The sequence below is a fragment of the Parambassis ranga genome, chromosome 21 (assembly GCF_900634625.1).
Source record: "Parambassis ranga chromosome 21, fParRan2.1, whole genome shotgun sequence".
In the NCBI taxonomy this organism is placed as follows: domain Eukaryota; kingdom Metazoa; phylum Chordata; class Actinopteri; family Ambassidae; genus Parambassis; species Parambassis ranga.
In genome coordinates this window covers 11,800,874-11,824,854 of record NC_041041.1, presented here as the reverse complement: position 1 = coordinate 11,824,854, position 23,981 = coordinate 11,800,874, and the positions used below count along the sequence as shown (strand labels likewise).

At 40.1% G+C, this 23,981-nt stretch overlaps 1 protein-coding gene across 4 annotated transcripts in view; it reads left to right on the top strand.

The window, feature by feature from the left end:
- rapgef4a (Rap guanine nucleotide exchange factor 4a) overlaps positions 1–23,981 on the top strand; it is a 28,167-nt gene that overhangs the window by 3,224 nt on the left and 962 nt on the right. For 2 of the 4 annotated variants that reach the window (XM_028393190.1, XM_028393188.1), the window contains 29 exons: positions 1,379–1,521; positions 1,625–1,713; positions 2,208–2,354; positions 12,183–12,255; positions 15,571–15,635; positions 16,535–16,585; positions 16,691–16,797; positions 17,082–17,203; positions 17,303–17,486; positions 17,571–17,655; positions 18,425–18,485; positions 18,575–18,651; positions 18,740–18,886; positions 19,119–19,234; positions 20,098–20,183; positions 20,547–20,625; positions 20,737–20,887; positions 21,060–21,148; positions 21,239–21,269; positions 21,357–21,435; positions 22,026–22,172; positions 22,377–22,474; positions 22,582–22,707; positions 22,792–22,970; positions 23,049–23,139; positions 23,227–23,277; positions 23,399–23,486; positions 23,590–23,654; positions 23,765–23,819. In XM_028393190.1, coding sequence (XP_028248991.1) covers positions 1,379–1,521; positions 1,625–1,713; positions 2,208–2,354; positions 12,183–12,255; positions 15,571–15,635; positions 16,535–16,585; positions 16,691–16,797; positions 17,082–17,203; positions 17,303–17,486; positions 17,571–17,655; positions 18,425–18,485; positions 18,575–18,651; positions 18,740–18,886; positions 19,119–19,234; positions 20,098–20,183; positions 20,547–20,625; positions 20,737–20,887; positions 21,060–21,148; positions 21,239–21,269; positions 21,357–21,435; positions 22,026–22,172; positions 22,377–22,474; positions 22,582–22,707; positions 22,792–22,970; positions 23,049–23,139; positions 23,227–23,277; positions 23,399–23,486; positions 23,590–23,654; positions 23,765–23,819 — 2,882 coding nt within the window. Of the gene's footprint in view, positions 1–1,378; positions 1,522–1,624; positions 1,714–2,207; positions 2,355–3,274; positions 3,389–7,105; positions 7,193–12,182; positions 12,256–15,570; positions 15,636–16,534; positions 16,586–16,690; positions 16,798–17,081; positions 17,204–17,302; positions 17,487–17,570; positions 17,656–18,424; positions 18,486–18,574; positions 18,652–18,739; positions 18,887–19,118; positions 19,235–20,097; positions 20,184–20,546; positions 20,626–20,736; positions 20,888–21,059; positions 21,149–21,238; positions 21,270–21,356; positions 21,436–22,025; positions 22,173–22,376; positions 22,475–22,581; positions 22,708–22,791; positions 22,971–23,048; positions 23,140–23,226; positions 23,278–23,398; positions 23,487–23,589; positions 23,655–23,764; positions 23,820–23,981 lie in introns of those variants that run through there. The other 2 variants (XM_028393191.1, XM_028393192.1) reach the window with 2 other exon arrangements.

Below are 23,981 nucleotides of genomic sequence, written 5' to 3'. Positions count from 1 at the left end.
GGTTTATTGTACTCTCAACGTCCCTGAAAATAAATCATTATTATTAACAACAACGATAAATAATAGTTAAAAGAAAGTTTTCAGTAGTATTTTAAGTATTGAATGCACACCTGGAGGTAACCCATGAAGCAGCTACATATGACTGCTCAACACAAACCCCAGATTTATAATATATATATATAAAAAGGAAAAAAACATTAAGTTTATTTCTCCTATTTTCAGAGCAGTGCCTGCTGCACACCTCATGTGTCAACCAGGCTGATGAATTGGACAGAGCTTAGGTGTAAAATGGGTCACTTACATACGCAGGATGAAGATGGGTACATCACAAAGGAAAGGTCCAAAGTACAGCAGCTATAAACGGCAAAGTGACGCAGTGTGCTGGGTGTATTTACACAGTCATTTCCTGTGGTTGGGTGTAGAAGCCACCTGTGTCCGTCAAATCAAATGGTTCTGGGATGACTCACCTTTTCCCAGAAAAAAGTATCGATGCTTTTTATCACTCTGGTGCTGATTTAACGCTGAAATAAAAACACCTCACCATAACTTACAGTTATAATAGATGATACAAAGCTTACATATCACATGTGCATCTCTCTCATTATTGTGCTCATATTACTCTCCCTTACTTAGATAGATTCATTATTGTTAGGTTCATTGTCCTTCTACAGTGTACACTTAGTAACAAGCTGCCAAAATGAAAACATTCTGTCCTCACTTGGACTCCATGTCAGCACTTTTTTATTATTTAAAAAAAAAAAAAAACTCGGCTCATTTCCAGATATACTGTGGCTTTGAGGCTCTCCCACACATCTCTCTTTTTCTTGCCTCATTGTCCTCACTTTGTTGTGTATATGATGGAAACAATGCAAGTGTGATCTTATCAGGCAGTGTGTATTACAGACATAACAGAACCGCTTCAAGTTACAAGTCATTTATTAACATTATGCACAATGCGGCACAAAAGCTTGATGTCTTTTTGAATTATTGGCCCTGTTTGGTCACGCTCTTTCAAAGTATAGACATGCGTTTACATCAAAGGTGGCGTAAGCTGCAGGATATACAATCTCACACAGAGGCACTGAAACTGAGCAATTATCAGGTAAGGTGTAGGGATGTGTAGGAGCCCACAGAGGTATTAACTGGACTCCAGACTTTCACCCAGGAGGCTGGGGTTTAGTTTAGGCATCACAACTGATTCAATTTTCTTCTGTTAAGGGTGCTGCTATAGTGCAAATATAAGACATGACATGTGCAGTTTAAACTGAAAGAGGACAATGCAAAATAAATTGGTGTCATGACACTGTTCTCCTGCAGAGCGTCAGATGAAGGCTCCTCAACCTATTTATGTAAACGTCTGTTCTTTTTAATACTCCAGACCTGCAGAGCGCTCAGGGGAAGACGTCGACATAATATTGGCCCGACTGAAAAATGTTAAAGCCTTTGAGAGATTCCACCCCAGTTTGCTGCAGCAGATTTGTCTCTGTGGATTCTATGAGTGCTTGGAGAAAGGCATCACCTGTAAGTAAAAACAAAGGATTTAAAGCTGTCAACTAAGAAATAGTTCATGAAAGAGAATAAAAATGGATGCTCCTCTTACTGTTTTGTCTCGTTTTTCTCCCAGTGTATCGCCAAGGAGACATTGGCACCAGCTGGTATGCTGTGCTCTCTGGATCACTGGATGTTAAGGTGTCTGAAACATCAAGTTATCAGGTATGACTAATATAATTTAACAGTGAACCACATTTGTATCTGAAAGGTGATGAAATTCAATTCTGAGGAAGAAATTATGCTGTTTTTCTTTTTTTTTCTAGCATATCAGTTGTGATCACATCTGTCCTAATAAATGATAGCTTTGTGTTCTAAATGTGCACCCAAATTAGCATGTTCTTGTGAATATTGGAGCCATTTCATCAGTAAAGCTCCATTTGAAATTCATTAAATATAGATCTTTATTATTTTGGACATTACTCAATCGACACTGGGTGTTGATTAGAGTAATTTCTTTGCAGATTGGAGTGTATCCACGTATTAGCCACAAGTGCACAGAATTGTCTCTAACCTTTTAGAGTGGTCTGATCAGTGATGGTCCTCAAGAGCTGTGCACAAAACCCCTTTTATTATTTATAGCAGAGTAAGACGTCATAACAGCATCCTTGTCTGGCTGTTTTATCTTTATGGAGGAATGATGCATAGGTCTGTTGTAGGATGCTGTTACTATATGCACACTGGGCACTGGCACAGCGTTTGGCGAGTCAATCCTGGATAACACCCCCCGACATGCTACCATCGTCACGCGGGAATTCAGCGAGCTCCTACGCATTGAGCAGAGGGAGTTCAGGTCTCTGTGGGAGGTAAGTGCCTCTTTTTTTGCTTCGCCTGTACTTGCATCAGCCTACAGGAGGCTTCATTAAGGTCAAATCTCAAAAGGCTCCATCACATGGGCATTTCTTTTATCTATGTTGGGATGTTTTCTCAAAGTAGATCCAAACATATTTTTAGTAACAAAAATTACAAGGATACACATACTGTTTTTAAAATTACATTTCAGATCTCAACTAAATCAAAAATAACAATGTGACTTTGCATCACTATATAGGTGAGTGCATAATGCTTTTGCCCCTGTCCAAGTCTTTTATTGTTGTAAGTGGAACATTTAATGTTAAAGGTGGTGCTGTATAGAGTGTGTTTGTATGAACTATGAATTTATCGACGGGTCCACCTGTAGGCATGATGTAATGTCCCCTCTGATCACAAGAGTGTGCACTTTTATCTCTTTTGTTGGCATGTGTTGGGTTTACATCTTCTGACCACTAGATGGCGGTACAGTGCTGATTAGTAACTGACTGAGTGCCTCTGTGTGTTCACTGATGTCTCATTATATCTCAGCATCATCATCAAATGTAAGTGTAGGGCAGATTAAACAGCCACATACATTTGCCTTTAATGACTATATAGGTCCAAACATAAAATCTAATAAGTGGTTAGAAAAGAAGAATTTAAATTCTATATTGCATCTTAAGGAACTGCATTGTTTTTATGAAGACTTCAAAGTAGTCTTCGTCAGTCACAACGGCTTCACTCATGTCATTATCTCTGCTCCTGTTGGATGGTAGGTGTCATGCTGTATAAAAGTCCCTTTTGTATTAGCCCCAACCTCCCCACCCTTTTGCAGGGCTGGTTTCCTGAGAGAGACAGCCCATTTCCTCTGGGGGCCACAGGGCATCAGCGTGGGTTAAATTATGGCCTGTGTGTCTGTGTCAGTGCGCTGGCCAGCAGCAGTTTGACTGGATACTTACTGTAGCATTGACTGCTTGTATACACAGTACCACGTGGAAGTACTACTAGAGACTGCACATTTCACCTTGGCCCTGGGGCGACCTCTTCGGTAAGATTTGTCTGAAATAAGATTTTACGGCTGCTGCCTCTGCTGCCCAGATTCTCTCTTGTCTAGTTTGTATTGTAAACAATGACAGACTATGATGTGACTCTCAACATGTAGTTTGGTCATATTTTTTTAAACAGATATTTTACTGCTAATTTATGGTACATAGTATAGATGACACCTATACGCCTTCATATGTGTGCACATCAGCTACAGAGCCAGATGGGCCGTTCTGGCCAGTCTTTATAAAAGGGCCATTACAATTTGAGCTAATTCGTGTGTACTCATTTTACTGCCAATGTGTGAACAGGTAATCAACCTGTGGACTGAATTCTATTTGAAGGTCTGAGAAAAGGGTGAGATGTTTGTGCTTACTTTTGATTGATGACATTGACTGAAAAGCACTTATGATCCACAAAAAATGATTACAACCTATTTTAATGTGTTTTCCATCACTTTAATTTCTGGAGGGAATCTGACCTCATGCTGTTGACAAGTTGAAGTAAGATACTTTCCTTCAGTGGAGTTTTCAGTGTTTACAATATACTGCAGGCAATATGTGCAATTTATATCAATACATGGATCTCTTTATTATTAGATGTGCCAAGTCTATAACTGAGAGGATATTAGCTCAAAATTCACATAACCACCCTGTTGACAGGTGATCATTACAGCAGCTCTAAAATTTTACAGTTACAGCCTGGCACTGTGCTTATTTATACCGCCTAGTTTTACTGCAATGCAGAAGAATTGCTTGTGTATCTTGTTGCTGGTGGGATCAGACTTAAAACTGTGTATGCCACAATGGTTAGTGGTCAGTACTCTAATTGTTTAGACAAATACCACTTGATGCCAATTAATATGAGGAAAACAGCAAAGGAATAATGTGACTCTAAAACAAACCTACTATCACCTCCTCCTCCTCCTCCTCCTCCCACACAGATCTGTCCTCCCTGTGGCCAAGCAGTCATACAAAACTTTGCCACAGTGAGAGAGCTGCATTGCCCTAATGAACCAGTGGATACTATTTGTTTATTTATGGCTTTCCATGTCAATTATTCAGTGTATATTTTTCTCTTGTTTTGCCCCTTACTTTAGAATCTTTATAGAATTATTCTTGTTTTACATTAGTTTGTTTCTGTGCTTTTTTACTACACATCACTGCATGTGTGAGCAGCCCACGTGTGTCACTCATGCATGTAATTTTACTATATAACATATAATATTTCTCATGCTGCTGACTGCTACAGCCACTACCATGTCGGCTTTCATGTAGCTCGGTCGGCACGTGACAGAAGCTGGGATCGGGCAGCCGTGTGCCTGTTTGTTTAACAGAGCAGGCATGAGCAAAGCTCAGCATACACAGGGTAGCTGACCACAGCTTAGATGGCCTGATCCTCCACTCACTCCTTACTTTGTTTCCTGCTTCCGACAGCCACTGTGATTGAAACAACACAAATGTAATTTGTATTTTTTAGGGTTGCAAGGCAGCAGCTCTGTTACAGTCACGTCAGCCTTCACATAGCCTGTACAGGAAGCTTTGTCATTTTGTATCAGATGTGAAACAATTACACATCACAAGTTGAGTAAAAGGGCTTCAGAGATGCTAACTGTATTATGTATATCGCATGTGTGTTTTTTTATGCTTGGAAGGGTGGGAGGGCGATTGGTGTGTCACTATCATCATAGCAGCAGCCTGTTGGGCAGCCAGTGGAGAAGGCTGATGAACAGGAAGTGGCAGGGATGCAACATGCCCTCTAGTGTCTGAGGACTGGGTGAGGGGGGTTGGAAAAAAATGAGGCCACGTGTATCCTCTGCTGGTTCAAGTACTATCCAGGGCTAAAGTGCACACAGGATGTGATCAAGAAAAGAGCAGGAGGATTGTATAAAATGTCTCTAGAGGTTGTTACATCATCAAGTGCCTAGGCTTTAACCTTTAATCTGTAAAATGAAACAGTAGCCAGAGAGGCTGCAGCTGGGCTTTCTGATCATTATTGTCACTTTTTGCAGTGTTGGTTGGTTTATACCACCACAGTCATGATGAACAGATGGTAAGAGTATGTTTAATGTGTAAAAGAACCAGAAACATGATCTTTTCATCGCCCAAATTCCAAATATAAAATGCTATAAAACATTAACCCTCCTGTCAAAAAGGAAACTTTTCAATAGAGACCAGAAAAGTTTTTTGTTTTTTTTTTGTACCTGGCTGGAAACATGTTTATTTCAGCTGTAAAGTTTTTAACATTTTAACATGGGAGTCTATGGGGACTGACTCGTATTTAGGGCCCCTAGAGGCTGCAGGGTGAACCTTAATTTTTAACACTTCTGCATTCATGTTTAGAATTTATTATAATATTTATAATAGATTGTATGTCTGAAGTTGGTGCCTGTTCAGCAGCAGAACTAATTAATGTCACGTCCAAAATGAGACAACAACACAAGCCACCAGAACACTAGAGACAAATGCCGCAATAAATATTATTTAAAAACATCTTAAAACAAAAAAACCTTTACCTACAGTTTGTGCTTCAGACAACTTGCTTGAAATTAATTATGATCATACTCCTGACACTATGAATAATTTCATGGTTAGAAAATGTACAGGGAGTTTGATTCAGCTGTCTTGTGGCACTGATAAGTAACAAGGTCAAAGATAAGACACCATCTGCTTTCTGTCCTTCAGAGGAACACTATACTGGATGGCACAGTGTACAGTTTTACTGCTGGATTGGATGCACAAAGGATTAAGGCTGAGGTTCAGGATTTTATATCTCTATAACTTTTATATTTTTCCAGTAATACATAAATACCAGCTGTGCTGAATGGCAACAGTAATCCATATGTTTCTAAAATATTTAATAAAGTAAGAGCCTTTTCAGCTTCTTACATCAAAATAAAACACACATCTATTTTGCAGTATCTAATCAAGTGTTTTCAAATTGCACGTGTCCATGGTATTCATGGTTACTCAGTAGAGTATACATTCCTGTATATTTCAGCAGAATTTAAAAAAAAAAATATTAAATTAAAAATAAATATATTAAAAATTTTATGAAGGGTACATGAAAATAAAATAAAGCCATATTAGTACTTTACGTTGCGAGTATACTGCATCTATAACACTATAACATCCTCCTTTTCAACATCTGAATGTCAGAATGATTCATCCCTAGTTTAAAAGAAAATGCAGTAAATTTCTCTCAGACAGCACATCTTACAGTACATCACTGAAAGATTTTATAAGGTTCTGTTCAAAAACAGTGTTGGCGTTTCGTGTGTTCATGAACTTGCCATGCACATCTCCTAAATGTTCTTAAAAAATGAACATTTTAATAGCGTGTTCAGATTTTTGCATTTACATCTTGAGTGACCTGACTCTGCTTTAGCATTTTCTAAAGGTGGTCATGCTGAAAATAAGCGACTACTACCGTATTGTGTGTAGATTATCTCAGGCTTGTGACACAGAGAGAATGAGTGAGTGAGAAAGTGAGCGAGAAAGAGGGAGAGAGAGAGTGAGTGAGACAGAGCATGCTCTCCTGTGTGCTCAGTGACTGGAGTTGAGCAATCACCTAGCAACTGCTGCTCATAAGAAGTCAGCAGCTGACTGGCACTCTGCTGAGCTCTCAGGCTGACACAGTCAGCTTACAACGCTCTGAAGGCATCGCTGGATCACGCTGGACCCTGCTCATGAGTAGTGTGACGTCCCTGCTCGGAGTGTTTGTTGACGCCTGGATTAAGTGGGTGTGGAGGACCTTCCAGCCATTAACTCCAGTGACAGGCTGCATGGGACGCTGGTAGCATCTTTAGGTAAACTTTTAAACAGTGCACATGTTGCATGACTAAGTTGTTTGCCTGACAATGCAGATCCTTTTAGAATTTGCAATTCATATGTCAAATGTAACAATTTAGTGTTTTCTCCCCACTACAAGTAACATAAAACCCAGAATTTACAGCAGAGTTAAAAGGAGACTCTTGACTGGGGTCTTCCCCAAACTGTCTCCCCAAGCGGCTTGTAGTGTGTCTGGATGTTCAGAATGAACACTTTAAGAACAGTTTGCACTGTGACGGTTATGTAATCTGTTGGGAATTATTCAAAATACAGGAGTGCATTCATGCACAATGATGCTCACAATGCAATGCAACATACTGAAGCATGAAAGAACGAGCAGGAGCCTGAACTGAAGCGATCCGGCTTCACTGATCTGTTGTTATGACACAGATAAGGCTTATCTGTGGGCTCTTTAAAGGTTATCAACCATGTATGCCAATAAATGCATATTTTTTCCACAATGACAACAGTCTAAGTTGTAAGGTGTGTGTGGTTCAACGTAAAATGACACATTACCACAAGAGGACAGGGTTAAGGAATATATAGGAGAGCCTCCCAGCTGTGAACAGCAAAGTCATTGAATGAGAGCAAATAAGCGTAAAGTGGACAGAGCTCTGCTGGAAGAATGCTGAATCTGTTATCGAAGACATTTATAACCACTGTCTTTGTGGAGGAAATGTGTGCTGATAAGTGCAGAATCACAGCAATTAATATAACTTCAATTCAAAACTAAAGCCAGTTGTGAAGATTATTCATGTTATCTGTGATTTAGGTTAGGATAGGTTTATGCACCTAAACAAAACATCTGGTTGTTTGAAAAAAGTAAAATCAAGTCAATGATTCAAAAGTAAAAACAGACCTTCAACATACATACAGTCATCGTCACTATATTAAACTGACAGGTTAATGTTATTATTATGAATTAAAATAAGTATTATTTCATATTCTGGCCGTTATGCAGAGATCAGACTTAGATGTTTCAAATATGAAGCACAACACAAAACATGACAGAAGTTAAAAAACATTTCCCCTCTGTGGGACTAATAAAGGATTATCTTATCTTATCTTAAATACTAGGTGTATCTACAACAAAAATTTTGTTTTGAAATCATAAGAAATACACAGATTCAGACCAACTGTGGAACACTGTGAAACTTGATAAAAAATGCTTTGACCTGTGTGAGCTGATCATGGCTCTTCAACTTTGGGGAAACTTCAGGTTTTCTTCCTCTTTTTTAGGATTAAAATGTTGCCCTTTAAAACTGCCCTCAGAGTTAAACCTGAGTGGAGACAGAATTTAGACTCCTATACTTGTCTGATTGTATTACTTCCAACAGCAAAGCAATTGTAATGAGTAAAACTGTTTGAAACAACAGTTCCTAATCATTTATAGAATTAGTTTATAAAGACATCATTATGTGTTGTTTGAATCAGATGCTATAATCTGAGTTAAACTGTGAAGGATCATTTGATTAATCTCATTTGGTCCATTTAAAAACAGCACTGAGGACTGTCAGTGAATGCTGATGTATAATGTTAACTTAGCGATCATAAAAAGCATGTGTGCATCTTTCCTATTTTGATGAGGATATTTCTGACAGTATTATTGTTGTAATCTGAGAGGCTACAGAGAAGTAGATATTATATACTATATATACTATTCACAGTTTTAGTGTGACATAAATGTTTGAAATAAGTGTTTTGGGAACATGGCAACCACATTTAGCTACATGTCTGAGTAACAAGCCTATAAGTTGGAATCCCTCAGTTGGAATGTCAGAAATGCACATGATGCTTAGAGTCAGGCAAAACTCTCTCTGTCTGTGAAAATCTTTGTGACCAGTGTCACAACAAATGTCAGCCTCTGGTGGAAAAAAAATCCAGGAAGTATATACATATGATGAGCCAGACGGGGGGAGACAAAGGTCCTGCACTGTACCTTTAAATGTACTTGCACCTCTTTTTTTGGCATTAAGCAAAGCTTCTAATGTCTTAGTTTGTCAAAAGATGTCCAAAACCAAAAGATCCTCGGTGTAGATGACTGAAGAAAAGGATGCCATAAAAAGAATATTGAGTGCTGCTTTAATTCAGTTGTCTGTCAATAAACTACTCGATTGACTAATGATTTTTAGACAAGTAAATGTTAAGAACATGTTATTGTTAAAGTGTTCATAAGGACCTGAGGCAAAATTCAAACAAAAGGCAAAATGTACTTTAAGCTAAAGCTGACAAAGGGCGTCCAAACTAAGAGGCACAAAGCAGCACAAAAGAGTAACAGAACAACTGAAAAACAACCAGAAAAAAGAATAACCGTAGAGAATACATAGAGCAGACACAAGGAGACATCACCAAGACAACACAGAGGAACTCACAGTACAGACTGACCAGACAAAGGGGAAGACTGAAGTACACCAGGAAACAAGACAGAGGTGAACACAATCAGGGCGGGGCAGGTAATTACCAGAGAGGGAAACGCAAGAGGAAGTAAAACACTCCAAGAAGACAAGACTTTCAAAATAAAACAGGAAACACACAGACAACAAATGTTAAAGCTCAAGAAACTAAATACTCCAGAAAAACTTGGACAACCAAAGAGTGCAGAAAATACAACAAAAACAACAACGGATCATGACGATCATGACAATTATATAACCAAAAGTTAAAGTCTCCCCTGAAATAAGAGCAGCCAGCTGCTGGTGGTAAAACTGCTCCTCAATTGTGTAGTGTGTCACAAAAGGTGGAGTCATCAGTACAAACAAAACGGAAAGTGCTTTTTACACACCTGACAATGCTCCTAATCCCCCTTCTTCTTTTAAAACAACACTCCCACCCTCCAGACTGGATTCAGTCCCTCTGGGGTCGCGGCTTTATTGACCCTGAGGGGATCGGTTCATTTGTTCATGTGCTCCTCAGTTTAAGTGCTCCTAACTAATCCTAAAGCCTTCTTTTGATCGAAGCGCTGAAGTGCGTCTGATGCTTCAATTCTTTTGCACTGATTAACGTTGAATAATTAAATATGTGGTTTGGACGTGTAAAAAAGTATAGCATATAAGCTCATCATTAATCTGTATTGTTCAGTATCTCAGCTGTGACTTGACTCTCATCGGAAAAACTGAGGTCACTTCTTAACTGAGGGAAAAAGCCGTGTGTCCCCTGAAGGATTACTAAAGTGATTAACTGACCTCAGAGGGTAGAATTGAATTTAAAGCATGACCTCTGAGTATGTAGCCATCGGGGGAAGAAATGGCTCTGGAGTTCTTGCTTTGTCTGACCAGAAGATAGGAAGGTAGAGAGAACTGCCCAGCTGGCACTAAGTGGTCCTCCATCAGCTTTTTATTGACCCAGAATGTCGCTGCTGCAGCTCATAATCAGTTTTTGTTTCTCTGTTACCCCAAATTAACATTGAGCCATCCATCTACTCCACAAATTTAAGATAGAAATACAATTTAAAGAGCAGCTTGGATTAGCGTGACATACATGATGTGGTGTGGATTCCTTTGTGTGTGTTTTTCAAACAAGCAGAGCTGGAGCGTGACAAATGTTTACAGTTAAAATTATAGCAACTCACTGTACGTACTCACTGTAAGAATGTTTGTGCTTTACAGACATGTATATGTACAGAGAGCCATGCAGCTGCTCCTGTGTTTCAACACAAATATTTTTCTGGTTCTCTCTACCTATACACACTGTTTACGTGCACGCATGAATTGAAACATAGAGATGAATTAATCACAGAGCCACTATGAATACAGTAGTACTAAAAACAGCAAATCAGCAGATCTTTTTAATAGTCAACATTGCTTGATCCTGTCATATCTGGCAACTTATGACTCATACAGAGTCATAAATTGATGACCACAGCTAGATCGACCCATCGTCCTAAACAAAAACATGACATTTACATGAGTGCATGGGAGCACTATGATGTCGTGTTATGTAACATCTGTGATGCTGCAGGGCACAGTGATGGTAAGGCCTGCACAGCTGTATTGCTCTGTGGCCTGAGAAGTTTGCACAATATAATGGAGAAAATGCAATCTAACAGGTGAATGATGGGGGCAGGAATAAGAGAAAGTGAATATTTGCACTTCACATTTTAACATTTTTTTTTCAAATTCTAATAATTGCTTGTGTGCTTCTGTTCCTTTTGTGTGATTGTAAGTCACTGAGCCATGCTCATATTCGCATGTTAGGAGTAATGAGGATGAAATATCAACAAACACTCCAAACTCTCATTGACTTTTTTCTCATCCAGCCTGCAGACAAGTGATGGTGTGATGGGACAGACAGGCACAAAAAGAGAGGAGAAAGAGAGAAAACGGTCACCATGGTCTCTCCCACAAACATGTATCCAAAAAAACTGACTGTTGTTTCCTGTAGCTTTACCATTTGCACTGTTTTAGCATCTATTGATGCTTGTAAATATTTTTTTTTTTTTTACACACATTAATATTTCCCACAGGGTGCTGTGATCCGTCTGGTGATCCATTCTCTCACTATTTATCCAACTGCTCATAAATACCTGATTAAAAGCTGATTATAGCTGAGCCTGAGCCGTAGATTTTGTTAAGTGCTAATTAGCCAATGCTAACATGCTCTCGTTAAACAGCTTACTCATTGCTTGTTTCCTCACATACTAGCATTTTAATTTGCTGATAGCTGTGTCTTATGTACGTTATTTAGGTATTTTGAGTATATTTTTCTGTACCAAACTGTAAATTAGTTTATTTCAGCCTTAAAAGTGACCAAGTGGCCAATTGTGGAATTGCACTTTTTGTAGTTTTCTTCATTTTTCTGCCTTGGAGGCTGCATATAAAACAGATGAACTTGATCTGATGGGGATTTTTGAAGCACCATTGAGTCTAAGGATATCCTAAAAGAGCTGTACTTACAGTGTGGCTGTAGTTTGTGTGTGTAATTCAGTTGAAAACTGGTAATTTGTGTGTTAACTGCAATTTATTTTGGCAGAAATATCATCACTGCATGGCTGGACTACTCGCCCCACCCTATGGTGTGATGGAAAGCAGTTGCAGCTCTGACAGTAAGTAGCCCTGCAGAGCTACAATCACAGATTTAACTCCTACTTTTGTCAGACTTTATAATCTTTTATGCTGCTGAACTTTGCATCGAAATTCAGTCGACATTTGGCTGTAAGACATCAGTGCTGATGCTCACACATGTTCAAAAGCAGCAGCTGGTGCAGATGGTGGCTGTGCATTCTGATTACCTTCAGCTGCTTTCAAAACAGTCACTTGGGATGTAAATGTACAGATACAAAAATCTAACCTATTTTTCTGTTTAGAATCTTTTTCATGTTCTGCCTTTCTGCACCACTGTCTGACCCTCCTTTATCCTGTTGCACTGTGATAAAGGCTGATGCTATTATTCATGCTCTTCTGTTGCAAGTTAACTCAATATTGACTTTGTTGTGCTCAAGCAGAGCACTTAACTTGCTTCAAAGTCATGTACCATAAAAATGATGAACAGCAGTGTGCGGTGAGAAGTTTGCTGTTTACAGACGGCAGAGGTACTGTATAGTGTAATGTATATTTAATGATGATTCACAAGTGACTGACACATTTTAAAGTGAATGTGTCTCTTCTTTATGATCAGCTAAGTGGGCAGAGGACCCACAGCCTCAAACTGGCACCTTAAAATCAGTAATTGGATTTTTTTTGGTCTTTTGAGCTGCTTTTAAATGTAGAGGTGCCTGCTGTAGTATTCATCACTTTGCTGAGTATTTCTGCAGCGTACAGTCAGGTGCTTAGGGGATTTACAGTATGCACTCTATGCACGGATCATGGATACATCATGCAGAAGGCACACAAGCATCAGCAGCCACTATAGTGGCAGAGATAAATAAATTAAACATAACTTTGTTGTTAGAACATGTGATGCTTTTAATGCCTGGATTGTTTTGTTTAGCTCCACTCTACTGCACAAAAAAGCACTGAAACACTAAAAAAAAGCAAAAAGTCTTTTAGCAGATGTCTGATCTTGGATTCATCTTTCAAATGCATATTGTACTGTTCACTGCATTCTCTTTGATGTGACTGAGCTGATGTGACACTTCATTGAATGGTGTGTTGTCACATGGGCTGGTATGATAGCCTCACTCATAAAATGATGGACAGCTGTGTTAACTTCCCAAAACAACTATAAACATGCACAAATTTCCACACCATAAAAATAGAAATACATTCTAACAGCGTGCAAGAAGACGGCCACCAAAACAAGGCTCTTCTTTATACAAGTTTTCTTCCTAATAAAATGCAGCAATCCCCACAGGATGATTGACAGTAGTGTAAGCTGTTTGACTAGCACTTACACATCAATATAAGCTAGCCGAGCAACACTTGATTTCCTGAATATTTAGAACCAATAAGCACACATTTAAGATCAAGGATACTGTCAAAGTCCAAAATAAAAGGTGATTTTAAGAGATAAAATATCTCTATCTTATCTGTGCGTTTCAGTTCCATCAGTTCTTTTCTGTAGACATGGAGGCTAACGCTGAGAGTCGTGTCTGCCCGGTCGTGTTTCTGTTTTAATACGCTTTAATGCAGATGATGACGGCTCACAGCCAAACAGGCCAGTCCTCTCTGCTGGGACAGGCTAGCTAGCACGGTGGTTGGCCCACCTCTTCTCACAAGATCCAGCTTTTCGTGAAAGGTCCGTCTTGAAAATGGCGTCGCAGCAATATCTGTAACCAGATCTATCTCTTCTCCTCCTTCAGCTATCATAGATTAAGCAACATAGCTGTAGCTGTTGGTATCAATCGGATCTCCGGGTTTAGTTCAGACATTTTGCAAAGTGCCGCCGTTTAGGCTCTCAGCAGTGCTTATCCAATCACAAGACTCGTTCATGTCCAATTTAGCGTAAGACCTTCTAGCTGGCCTTGGTTGTTACTGACTCGAGATCTGATTGGCTATTGCAGCTGACCGTTCACTTACAGAGCATGCACTGTTGATTCTGAAGGCATTAGGCAGATTTCTTAGAACCTGGCAACAGAAGTAAGCTAAAATATGATTGGATAAAAACTCCAGTGGCTCAACCGAGTATATGGATATAATATGACTGAAAGAGAACAGGCAATAGAGGGAAAAAAGTATTTTTTTATACGTGGCTAGCAGAGAAGTCCTTGCAGGCCCTGACGGCCCACCACTGATAGATATTTATTTAAAAAAATCTTACAAATAAATCTACTATAAATGCATTTAATTTGCATTTAAATCCCTATACTCACTAAAAAATGCTTTTTTTATCACATGTTATTTTCCTTGTTGGACAGTGTTTACCCCATAGATGGGTGGTCCATGCAAACACATTATGCAACATACAAGCAACAATGGAATGAATAAAAACATTTACTAAAAGGAATTCAGGAATCACACGGAACATCCTGAATGACACAGATTAAAGAGGCTGATGCTTGAGCTGTAATCCTGAATGTGCACCCACAAGCACATTGCTCCATTTTGTGTTCCACTTTTTTATGTGTAGTGTAGATTGTGTGGTTTTGTGGTTATCGGCAGACTGGGAGGCACGTCTAAGAATAGTTTCCCCCTGCAGATACAGTTGTGACTGAGCAGCCATGACTGATTTTGCTGTTTGTCCTGAAGGGGAACAGTACAGTATGAGCTTACAGCGCCTAAAGTCTGAGGAACAACCACACCCGCCTGACAAACACTGTACACGACTGAACAGTGTAAAGTAAAAACACAGTTTGAAGTACAGATTTATTAATATTTACTGTTGTCATAATCTCATTTAAGTATATATTCCCTACAGGAGGACAACATGGTTCAATACACAATAATTTCCAATGTGATATACTGTACATAACTTACATGCCTATGGCTGACAGATCTGCACACAGAGGCAGCTATAGGCTGTCACAGAGTAAACTGTGGTGTCTGAGCCTCACTTTACTGTAGTTTCTATTGGCTGTTTGGTTCGATTTTGGGGAACAAAAAGAACTTGGTCAGGTTTACATAAAGATTATCACAACTTCTGCATGCATAAGGGCACATAGTTACACTAGGCAATTCAACTGTCTTTAATCACTGCTGTTTTATGTATATAAAGAAATATCTATAAGCATATGTGATAATTTAATGATTTAGGACAACAAAAAAATGATGAAAGACTGAAATATGTATGACACATTTCACTACCTGTTCACACAGAGGAAAGCAGAAATTAATGTAGAGAGATCTGTGTAACTACCTTTGATCATCATCATTTATTTTGTTATGTCATCAGAACAGTAATTCTAATATTGTCTCTGTACTTTCACAGATCCTACGTCACTTTACATGCAATATATTTTAATATATCCTGTTTTTTTTGCCAGGAATGCCGGACAAAGAGAACATCAGCAACAACTCCTTTGTTTCAGTCTCCAAACATCAGAATAAGGTAACTCCTCTGACACTGATGGATATGATAATTCAGTACAAGACTTTATGTTCTGTAGTTTTAGCACATTTTTTTGAAAAACAGGGAAGGGCTGCACACACACACACACACACACACATATGTTTCTGCCGCCGTCGTTTCCTGACGTCGTTTCCGCTGGCTTGATAACGTGTCACTACAGCAGATTGATGGTGCTTTGTTACGTTTAGTCACAACACAATTGTTCTGTTATGTAAAACAGGACAATCCATAGCTTACTTTGCTGTTATGTAACAACCCAATACAGCTTTAATTTACTTTTAACATATATAAATAATAACTTTAAAAGCCTGGCTCTTTGGTGACTGAGTGGTCTCATTTCTTCTAAATAAATGATGAGGCTTTAAAGCCATAATGCACGAGTTTCACTGCTCTCCGAAGCATGCACAATGCATTTTAAATGTCACAATCGTGCAGCCCACCCCATGGCCTCAGCAGGAGAAAACAATTGACAAAAAACAAAACAGACATGCTGTAATACAGTAGTGCAGAGTACAGTGTCTGCGTCCCATTAAAGCAGCTGAACTGAACTCAACACAATCAATGGTGTCACAACTGTAACTGATTCAGAAACTAGATAAAAAAAACATTAAGGTCAATTAAAATTAGACGCTAGTAAACACAAAATGTCAGCTGTGAGTCATGCAGCAGCAGTGAAGACATCCTGTAGCCCACAGCGAGATAGAAAACAGCCGATATCTATCTGGACTTGTGTGACATGTTGTTTTTTTTCCTGCTGTCTTTTATTACCACCCAATTTCACCTAATTTCTGTGACATTTAGTGCAATGTCTCCCCCAGAGTTTCATTGCCATCCATTTTATTTCCTCTCATTTTTGTTTGTTTCATTTTATTTTGCAGAGGTCATTCATTGAAAGTCAAGCCAAACCCCACCCTAAATGCATTTCTCAGGTAGTAAACACGTTCCCCTTTTGTGTGCAGGAGTTAATACAGCAAACACTCACACAGCATGATTATCAATGTGTTGAGATTCACCTCAGCTTCCTGCTGTTTCAGGTCCCCTCGGAGAAGATCCTCCGAGCGGGGAAAATACTCCGTAATGCCATCCTCTCCAAGGCGCCCCACATGATCAGAGACAGGAAGTACCATCTGAAGACATACAGGTTAGTGAGCATCCCAGAGTAAGGATTAGAGGGATTTGTTTTATTTAATTTAAAATACTGATTGAGTACTGTTCTCAATCATGTAAATCCAAAAAACAAGCATAATAAGTAAGTAAGAATAAATAGTTATAATAGTTGAAACAAATAAAGAAATTAGTGCTTTTATTATATTTGACCTTTGTGTATAAATTATAAATAAACAGTGGCTGAACATAAACACAACAAATACTGACATCAGTGCTCAGCTCTGTATAAGATCTGATGTCGACTGCTGTCCTTCCCAGGCAGTGCTGTGTGGGGACAGAACTGGTTGACTGGCAGCTGCAGCAGAGCTCATGCGTCCACTCCCGTGTTCAGGCTGTGGGCATGTGGCAGGTGCTGCTGGAAGAAGGTGTTCTGAACCATGGTGAGACTCTGTGTGATGTCTGCCTGCACGCACATGTGTGAGACTCACAGATTTCAGATTTGAAGCCCTGCTGTCTCTGCTGCTGTTATGTTGGTGCAGTGGACCAGGAGCTGAGCTTCCAGGACAAATACCTTTTCTACCGCTTCCTGGACGACGAGCAGGAGGATGCCTCTTTACCTAGCGAGGAGGAGAGGAGGGAGAGCCAAGAGGAGCTGCAGGACACTCTGCTCCTCCTCTCACAGATCGGGCCCGATGCTCATATGCGGATGATTCTGAGGAAACAGTATGACTCTGAAGCAGCTAAAGAAATGTCAAATAAAGGACGATGATATCATGAATTTGCTAACACATATTTCCTGTTATCCAGTCCTTCTGAAAGAATGGCAGACGACCTGGAGATCATTTATGAAGAGCTGCTGCATATTAAGGCCTTATCACACCTGTCCACCACAGTGAGTACAGTTTCTCTGTATGAACACAGCCTATCTGACATTTTTGTCACACAGAATGAACAGTCACATTACAACCACCTGACTATTGCTCTGATAGGATGTGTGTCGTCTGCTACAATACTAGGGTAAGTGGTGCGTGAGTAACAAAGCCTGGCCAGCCATACCCATGCAAAAATTCTGTTCGTGAAATGAGTCTGGAATCCTAAACTCTATCATACCAATCGTTTTGGATGTCTTTCTTTGATACTAGTCTGGCTGTTGCTCTGCCTACATCACACACTTAGCTTTTCTGATTGATTATGTGTCTATACAAACATGTCCAGGGGTAGCTAATTCTGCATCCATTGGTACTGACCTTTCGAAATCCACACAAATCAGACTCATTGTATTGTATTGTATTGTATAGAATAGAGAAAGGATGAGGACGGCTAGCCAGACTATGAGTTTCCCAGCAGAACATTATACCAACAGCACACACTCCCCATGAAAGGATTCTGCTACCATCTCCTCCCAAGGATGCCCCTGGCTGCCCAAATGATGCAGCATGTTCTTTCTTTTGTTCCATGGTTCAGTTCTGATGCCTCACATGTAGACATCAGCAGTGAAGAGAGAGCAGAACAGGCACTCTCAGAAAAACTCACATTCAGTTTTAGGGAGATCTTTTTCCACCAGTGGGACATTGATTGCAGAAACCTTTGCACACCATGGTTTAACCCTTAGTTAATATTGATCTCTCTGAGTTATAACGCTGTCTCCTCTGTTTGCACAGGTAAAGAGAGAGCTGGCAGGAGTGCTGATCTTTGAGTCTCATGCAAAGGCAGGAACAGTGTGTAAGTCATGTGATTAAAAACTAACCCCATGAATGATTCCAGGATTAGAGTGAATCACACTCTCAAAGCTTGTTTCTTCTCTTACACAGTGTTCAATCAAGGGGAGGAGGGCACATCCTGGTACATTATTTTAAAGGGCTCAGTCAATGTGGTCATCTATGGAAAAGTAGGTATTTCTCCAGATGAGATTACACAATATTAAATGGATTGTGTTGTCCAGAGCAGCATACTGATCAGTATACAACTCTGTGCAGGGTGTTGTTTGCACTCTTCATGAAGGAGATGACTTTGGGAAGCTGGCTCTGGTCAATGACGCCCCCCGTGCTGCCTCCATTGTCCTGCGAGACGACAACTGTCATTTTCTGAGAGTGGACAAGGAGGACTTTAACAGGATTTTGAGGGTAAGCCTGAAGAAGCAGCAACAACAAAACAAAACACTATCACCCTCTTTTGGCAAGAACGCAGTATTGCAGCCATTAATGTTTTTTTTTCTTGTAAGATTGAACACCAGGACTCATTGCACTTAACATGAAATATTAAGACATATTAAAAGTGTTATTTACAGTGGCAGCAGCTCATTTACAACAACAACAAAATGCAGATATTTCTCATGCACTCCGTGTGTTTGTGAAGGATGTGGAGGCCAACACGGTCCGTCTGAAGGAGCACGGTCAGGATGTTCTGGTGTTAGAGAAGAGTCTTGGCAGTAGTCGAAGCTCTGTCCAGGGATCCTCAGCCTCCCATTACAAGTAAACACACCCATACACCAGTAGACTACTTCAAATCACATGTCTTTTATTGAGTTGGGTGCATAAAATGAACTTGTTGCTGGGATTCTTGCCTACATATTTCAGGGGGTTGTCTTTACTCATACAACTTTAGTGCCTGTCTGCTGTTATATTTGTCATATTTCCTTGACGATCTATGCACATACACAGATAGCTTAAATTTGGAAGAAACACACTTTTTCTTTAAGCTTTGACCAATTTCTCATTTGTCGAATTTGTAATAAATACTGGACTCCAACAGCTGCAGATGAAACTGTGCAGGCAGTACAAGCACAGCAATCTGGTGCACCACAGCCAGCCATGTTATCTTAATAGAGGCATCTGTCACTGCTCCACTGTCTCCGTAATATAGAGAGACATATTAATGGTAATGATGGCCTAGCTCCAAGGGGGAAAAAGGACCTGGCAAGTCACAATTGCTTGTTCAGGGTCGCCCTCTAATCAACTCCACTCTTTACACATGAGAGTGTCAAGACAGTGTTCTCTCTCACGAGTGGGGAAGACACAGCATTGCTTGTGTGACTCCCTCTTGTCATGCTGTTATCAAGTAACAGCCTGGATTGTGTTGATTCCCCTCCACACAGAAGATGCCCCTACATTGTTTTTTTTGTTTTTGGCTTTTCTCGTGGCACTTAGCCCGGACTCCCCTTCATCTTCAGCCGGCCGAGAACACTGATTGTAAATAGGATTGTTATCAAATGAAGCAATCACAGACACACATTCAAGTAACATAAATCAGTCGAGGGCCATAGCCATGTCATTAAGCATTAAGAGCCGGTGTTTCTTGATTAGTGAAGGGTGTGTTTTATTGTGTGTTGCTCCAGATACAAGGTAATGTCTGGGACGCCGGAGAAGATTTTGGAGCACCTCCTCGAAATGATGCGATTGGATTCTCAGTTCACAGAGTCAGGTACTGCTCACCGTGCCATATGTCAGATTAATGCCATCCAATACAATCTATCAATATGATGATCATTCATTGTGAAGGGTTTTTACCTATGCAGCATGTATTTGTTCTGTCTCTGGCTCCGGCTGCCTATCTGTCCTCTGCTGGCTGCTCTGCACTGACCCGTTTGTTCTCATCTATAATTAACCACACATCACAGCGCTGATCTAATTACTCTCGGTTGTGTGGACGCATATGGTTTTCATTTGCCTGCAGAGGTGACAGACACAGGGCCATGTGGATCAGGGCCTGATGACACTCTTTGATGTGCTTTTACTCTGGAAACACAGGTGTTTGACATGAGATTCTCTCTTTTTTTTGTCGCAGACTCGGCCTTAGATGACTTTGTGCTCACACACTGTGTCTTCATACCCAACACCCAACTATGTCCAGTGTTGCTGGCTCAATATCCTTCCTGTTCCTTAATGTGGTTACATGGTCTTTCTCAATATGTGAAGCTGAAGCTGAGAGTAATAAACAGACGTTTTTGTTGTTTGGATCTTTAACTGCTGTGCAGCTATCATGCCCAGGCCTCACAGGGCTCTGAACAGGAGAAGCTGGACTACACAATCAACAACAAGCGCAGGGTGATCCGCCTGGTGATGCAATGGGCTGCAGTGCATGGAGATCACCTGCAGCAGGAGGATGTCTCGGTGGCCTTCCTTGAGGTCATTATCTGTAGATAATCAGTATATAATCTTGTATATATAATATTGAACAATCAGTTATTTATTTTTTTGAAGCTCAGGTCACATTACATCCACAACACCTGAATGAGATAACTATGAAATGACTTATCATTTCTGAGCCATTTCAAACAGAGTTTGTGGTTTGTTCCAGGAATTTCTAAGGGCGGTGTCTAGTGATGCCAAAGTACTTCCTGCCCTGAGGGACCAGCTAACACAGTTGGAGAGAATTGTAAAGTGCAAGTAAGTGAAGATTTAGTTTTTTTAGTTTGATATATACATCTATATGACTTCAGGTGGATTTATAATTGCTTAATTTCCATTTGATTTTAGCACTGAAGATGCCAGATCCTCACAGAAAAAGGTACAAGACTCACTCACTTGGTTTCCAAGTAAAGGTAATGTCTGTTTTTTCTTAAGTGTGAATCTTAACTTGTTGCACTTGTTACAGCACAAAGTCCTGCTGCGGCAGTTCAGTATGGGAGATGAGAAACCTCAGAAGCGTCAGCCCATCAAGAGTAATGATGAAAGTGAGTAAAGAGCAAGTCTCCACGTGTTTACGAGTGTTCATTAATCATACGTATGGTTCACTGTTACATTACATATGTCTTTAAATGTTACTTTATCAGTCATGTGGGAGGGAGATTTCTATGATAAAGAATCATTTCACAGACATTTCAGTCATTCCTATGAAAGAGGATCTTTAAGTAAGATCTTCTGGTATAACTAGAGTAGATATATTGATATTTTGGTCTCTTATCTGCATGATTACCAGCTAATACAACATTCAGTGTTTCTGTAGAAACATGACAGCAGTAGTGTTTTACTGTCAAGCTTTTGGTTTCCACCATCAGGAAGGAAGTAGTGGTTTCTTCTTGGTGTCAACAGTTTGTACTGACTGATCGTTTTCGTCACCCAAAAATGAAGCCATGTGCATTTGTAACACCTATCACAGCTGATGTTTCTGTTTTAATATTGAACAAAATATCTGTGACAAATAAATTTAGAGCATGCTTTATGATGTACAGTCCATTAATCTCTAACCCTGCATTGCTGCTTCACCACACTTTGATTCTGTGTGTGTTGACAGTCTCGTATTTACTCTAATTTATGACCCCAGTTCTGTTCAAAGTCTACTGCTGCGACCACACCTACACCACGATCCGGGTCTCTGTGGCCGCCCCTGTCAGGGAGGTCACAGGTGCAGTGGCTGACAAGCTCGGGTCAGCAGAGGACCTGCTCCTGGTCAACCTCAGTTCGGCAGGAGGTGAGAGTGCCAGCAGAGAGGTGTTAATCAAATTATTGAAGGCAGAGCGGGAGAGTAATAGGGAGAGCTTCATAAAGATGGTATACTAATTCACTGGGGCTGATTTAATGGAAAGATGGGGGCAAGGATTCCTTGTTTCAGTAAGTGTGGAGCTACAGTCTTTAAAGCAACATTAAGATTTTTAAATTATTTTCCCATCTGCAGAGAAAGTTGTCTTCAAGTCCAACGACATTTCAGTCTTCTCCACGCTCAGCCTAAATGGACGACTGTTTGTCTGCCGGAGGGATCAGTTGGATTCTTTGGTGTGTTTATTAGTCTTGCATAAGAGACTCTCATTCTATAAAGACTAGGCAAGCTTTTAAGCAAAGTCTCTTCAATGTGAATCTCATGGGATGTTTGTGCTTTGTAGACTCCTTTACCTGAGCAGGAGGGGCCGTCTTCAGGGTCACTCACCACCTTTGAGCTAATGAGCTCCAAGGATGTGGCCTACCACATGACTTCCTATGACTGGGAGCTTTTCCACAGTGTACATGAGGTACCACAGAGCAGCTGGCTGTATTGGTGGTTATTTATTGAAATGAAATGAGATTAAGTTTTGTTATTCTTCAATATCTTGCAGCTTGAGCTCATCTATCACACATTTGGGAGGCAGTACGTTAAAAAAACCACCGTGAACCTGGACCTGTTCCTGAGGAGGTTTAATGAAATTCAGTTTTGGGTGATCACAGAGATGTGTCTGTGCTCTCAGCTGAGCAAACGGGTGCAGCTCCTCAAGAAGTTCATCAAGATTGCTGCCCAGTATGTGAACACCTCTTTGCTTTTAGTTTCAGTTTGTGGTTATATTGCCTTAAGTTCCTTTTGTGTGTTCTGTTAAAGCTGTAAGGAGTACAGGAATCTGAACGCCTTCTTTGCTATCATTATGGGACTGAGTAACCCAGCTGTGAGCAGACTGAGTCAGACCTGGGAGGTGTGTGCTTCACACATCTTGTATCTCTTTAAAATGATCAATACCTTTAACTACAAATTGACCTATTTCTGTCATGTTTGTTCACAGAAACTTCCCAGCAAATTCAAGAAGTTTTATGGGGAGTTTGAAAACTTGATGGTGAGCAGATTCATGCTTTTTCCCCAGAGTCAGTCAGCCTGTTAGAGTCGAGTGTGTGACTGTGATGGATCTGTTTAACACAGTGCTGGCAGGTCTCAGAACAGTGTGACTGTTTCCACAGGACCCGTCCAGGAACCACCGGGCGTACCGGTTGACTGTTGCCAAACTTCAACCTCCCATCATTCCTTTCATGCCGCTGCTGATCAAAGGTCAGCCCTATATTTATGTGATGATGTTTATTTTTAATGTAACATTATTTTAGCCTCCACTATGTTCATGTCGGTCACCAAAACTTCTTTTTTTTTTCTCCAGACATGACATTCACTCATGAGGGCAACAAAACATTTATTGACAATTTGGTCAATTTTGAAAAAATGGTGAGAGCCAGCGGGTGCAGATTATTGTCCACCAGTTGGTGTTCTTCTTTATATTTCTGGAGATTTGCTGATATTTGTTGTTGTTGATTGATTATTACTCTGCTTTGCAGCGTATGATTGCAAACACAGTGAAGATAGTGAGATACTGCAGGAGCCAGGCATTCAGTAAGTGTCAGTCAACGTTTCCTCACACACAGCTGACACAGTAGGTTGATTGCTAATGATTTCCATAACAACATATATGGTCATCATTATTCCTTTGAATCAAATTGCACCTTGAGCATCAGATATTGATCAGGTTCAGGAAATGATTATAACTTTAAATTA